At 31.0% G+C, this 3,755-nt stretch overlaps 1 protein-coding gene across 1 annotated transcript in view; it reads left to right on the top strand.

The window, feature by feature from the left end:
• Positions 1-3,426, top strand: part of LOC108670302 (serine/threonine-protein kinase atr) — a gene marked incomplete at its 3' end in the record, with an annotated part of 37,448 nt that extends 34,022 nt beyond the window's left edge. The window contains exons 27-31 of the mRNA XM_047885268.1: positions 372-495; positions 991-1,098; positions 1,881-2,006; positions 3,123-3,173; positions 3,299-3,426. Of these exons, the coding sequence (XP_047741224.1) occupies positions 372-495; positions 991-1,098; positions 1,881-2,006; positions 3,123-3,173; positions 3,299-3,426 (537 nt within the window). The remainder of the gene's footprint in view (positions 1-371; positions 496-990; positions 1,099-1,880; positions 2,007-3,122; positions 3,174-3,298) is intronic.
• Between the last annotated feature and the right edge of the window lie 329 nt (positions 3,427-3,755).

Here is a 3,755-nt window from a genome sequence, read left to right as displayed (position 1 = left end):
ATTTAAGGGGAGCGTCTAGGGTAAAATTTTGGATTTTGGCTTTTCCGGTTTTTAGTCTCATCTTAAAGCTGACATTCTGATCTATCCAACGGTACCAAAATCATCTCTGTACGTTGATTTATGCGTTCACGACAGATCATTACTAATATTTATAATATTAGTAATATTGGTGTATTAATATTATAATATTAGTAATAATATTAGTGCTAATAGCTATGGTTTTATTGCAGATGCGATGTGTACATACAGAGCATAGAGGACCAGGCTCTGTTATAATTTAAGTCGCATCTGTAATATTTATTATATTATAATATTGTTGTATTATATTAATATTATAATATTAGTAATAATAATTATTTGTTTTGTTGCAGGTGCGATGTGTACATACAGAGCATAGAGGACCAGGCCGAGGTGATGGCATCACTTCAGATGCCCAAGAAAATCACGCTCAGAGGCTCTGATGGCCTCCCCTACATCGTCATGTGTAAACCCAAGGTATATATATACAAGAATAATTATTGTATAAATAATTATTACATGAATAATTATTACATCATAACTTGATGATTTATAGTATTATATGGTACATTCATTAATAAGAAGCCCAAGGTTCATACACGAATAATTATTGCATCTTACCAACGTAATGATTTATAGTATTATTTGGTACATTCATTAATAAGGAACCCTAGGTACATACACGAATTATTGCATTTTAACAAATTAATTTGATGTTAGGTATTATAAGGCACATTTATTAATAAGATCAATTTACCAGGATTGAATTTTAGAAACTCTTTTCTGATTTTTTTTTACGGGGTTGGCAATGATTAAATCAAACGAATAAAAAAAGCTGGAAAAATCAAATAAATAAAGAAATCTTGAAAAAATTAAAAAAAAATTTATATTAAAAAAAAATCAAAAAAATCACCAACCCTGTTTTATTCATGATATATATACGGAAAATAAGCAAGTTTCCCTGTGTTACAGGACGACCTCCGCAAGGACTGTCGCCTCATGGACTTCACGCGCTTCGTCAACCGCCTCCTGACGAGGGATCCTGACGCTCGTCGCCGCGACCTCCTCATAAGGACTTATGTGAGGGATATGAGGGTTATGAGTNTTATGAATGTTATGAGTAATGATATTATGAGTGTTATGAGTAATGATATTATGAGTGTTATAACTTATGAGTAATGATATTATGAGTGTTATGAGTAATGATATTATTATTGTTAATTTAAATTAAATTATTTTTGTCAACTTTATTTTCTATGTTATTATTATTGTCTACTCATTGTCAACAGCTTGCTGAATTAGTGACGATAAATACATGTGTGAATAAGTAGTGTAAAATATCTGTACACATAATACAGCTTAGGTATACAATGTTGTGTAGGATGTATATAGCTGCTGTGTAGGATGTATACAGCTGCTGTGTAGGATGTATACAGCTGTGTGTAGGATGTATAGCTCTTGTGTAGGATGTATACAGCTGTGTGTAGGATGTATACAGCTGTGTAGGATGTGTATAGCTGCTGTGTAGGATGTATACAGCTGCTGTGTAGGATGTGTATAGCTGCTGTGTAGGATGTATATAGCTGCTGTGTAGGATGTATACAGCTGCTGTGTAGGATGTGTATAGCTGCTGTGTAGGATGTGTATAGCTGCTGTGTAGGATGTATATAGCTGCTGTGTAGGATGTATACAGCTGCTGTGTAGGATGTGTATAGCTGCTGTGTAGGATGTGTATAGCTGCTGTGTAGGATGTATATAGCTGCTGTGTAGGATGTATACAGCTGCTGTGTAGGATGTATACAGCTGTGTGTAGGATGTATACAGCTGTGTGTAGGATGTATACAGCTGTGTGTTGTATTCAGGGTGTGGTGCCCCTGAATGAGGAGTGTGGGCTCATGGAGTGGGTACACAACCTGTATGGTCTGCGCAACGTTCTACACAAAATATACAGAGAGAAGGGCATCTACATGGCGGCCTCTGAGCTGAAGGTATCTTCAATGCCAGCGTTATAATAATAGCGTTATAATAATAGTGTTATAATAATAGTGTTATAATAATAGCGTTATAATAATAGTGTTATAATAATAGTGTTATAATAATAGTGTTATAATAATAGTGTTATAATAATAGTGTTATAATAATAGTGTTATAATAATAGTGTTATAATAATAGTGTTATAATAATAGTGTTATAATAATAGTGTTATAATAATAGTGTTATAATAATAGTGTTATAATAATAGTGTTATAATAATAGTGTTATAATAATAGTGTTATAATAATAGTGTTATAATAACAGCGTTATAATAATAGTGTTATAATAATAGTGTTATAATAATAGTGTTATAATAACAGCGTTATAATAATAGTGTTATAATAATAGTGTTATAATAACAGCGTTATAATAATAGTGTTATAATAATGGCGTTATAATAAGAGCGTTATTATAATAGCTTGACCCACAAATACTATGCATTTTACTAGGGTTTACGTTTTAAATTAAGTTGATTATAGAGTTCACACTATTCCTCATTTTTCAAAGATTCAAAATTTTTTTGATAAGAAAAGCAAATCAGTTTTATCTTTACATTTTGGATTTTACACTACTGTAAAAATTGTTCTGTCATAAGTTTAGTTATTTAATTGCGCATTTATTCATTTAATGACACTGTATGTATTTGATATAATTAAGGAGGTGTTATTTTACATGTTTATTTGCACATTTACTTATTCAATGACACAGTTTGTTTTCAAAAACATTATGGAGGTTAGTTATATTTAATTTTTTTTTAATTTTTATTGTTATTTAATTGCACGTTTACTTATCTATTGCACTATTTGTATATCTATTACACTATTATTTATTACATCATTTGTATATCTATTACACTATTATTTATTACACTCTTTGTATATCTATTACACTATTATTTATTACACTATTTGTATATTTATTACACTATTATTTATTACACTATTTGTATATCTATTACACTATTATTTATTACACTATTTGTAAATCTATTACACTATTATTTATTGCACTATTTGTATATTTATTACACTATTTGTATTCGATATAATTAAACAATTGTTATTTTACAGATGTACATTTGCAAGCAAGACGTCCCTCTGGAGACCAAACTTGACGTCTTCGTATATTTATTACACTATTATTTATTACACTATTTGTATATTTATTACACTATTTGTATATCTATTACACTATTATTTATTACACTATTTGTATTTAATATAATTAAACAATTTTTATTTTACAGATGTACATTTGCAAGCAAGACGTCCCTCTGGAGACCAAACTTGACATCTTCGTCAACAAACTGAAGGCCCGGCATCCACCTGTACTGGGGGAGTGGTTCCTTAAGACCTTCCCTCACCCTCACACATGGTATATTATCAACATTTATTTATATTTTATGTTATTTGTAGTTTTTTGATATTTATATTTTAATGAATTTGTAGCTCAGTGTCAGCGGCACGAAGATTTCGGATTCGGTGTCATTTGTGAGCGATGCTTGGTAGCCGACGAAGGTGGTGCTTCAGCATGGTCCCACACATGGTATATTATCCACATTTATTTATATTTTTTGTAATTTATATTATAATGAACTTGTAGCTCAGTGGTAGCGGCACGGAGATGAGAAGAGTCAGTGCCACCACCACTATCACCACCAGCAGCACATACTACTACTACTCATCACCACCACTACCACCACC

The sequence above is a fragment of the Hyalella azteca genome, unplaced genomic scaffold (genome assembly GCF_000764305.2).
Source record: "Hyalella azteca isolate HAZT.00-mixed unplaced genomic scaffold, Hazt_2.0.2 contig17434, whole genome shotgun sequence".
NCBI lineage: Eukaryota > Metazoa > Arthropoda > Malacostraca > Amphipoda > Hyalellidae > Hyalella > Hyalella azteca.
The sequence above is the reverse complement of the archived record's forward strand: the minus strand, read 5'-3'. Positions and strand labels throughout refer to the sequence as shown.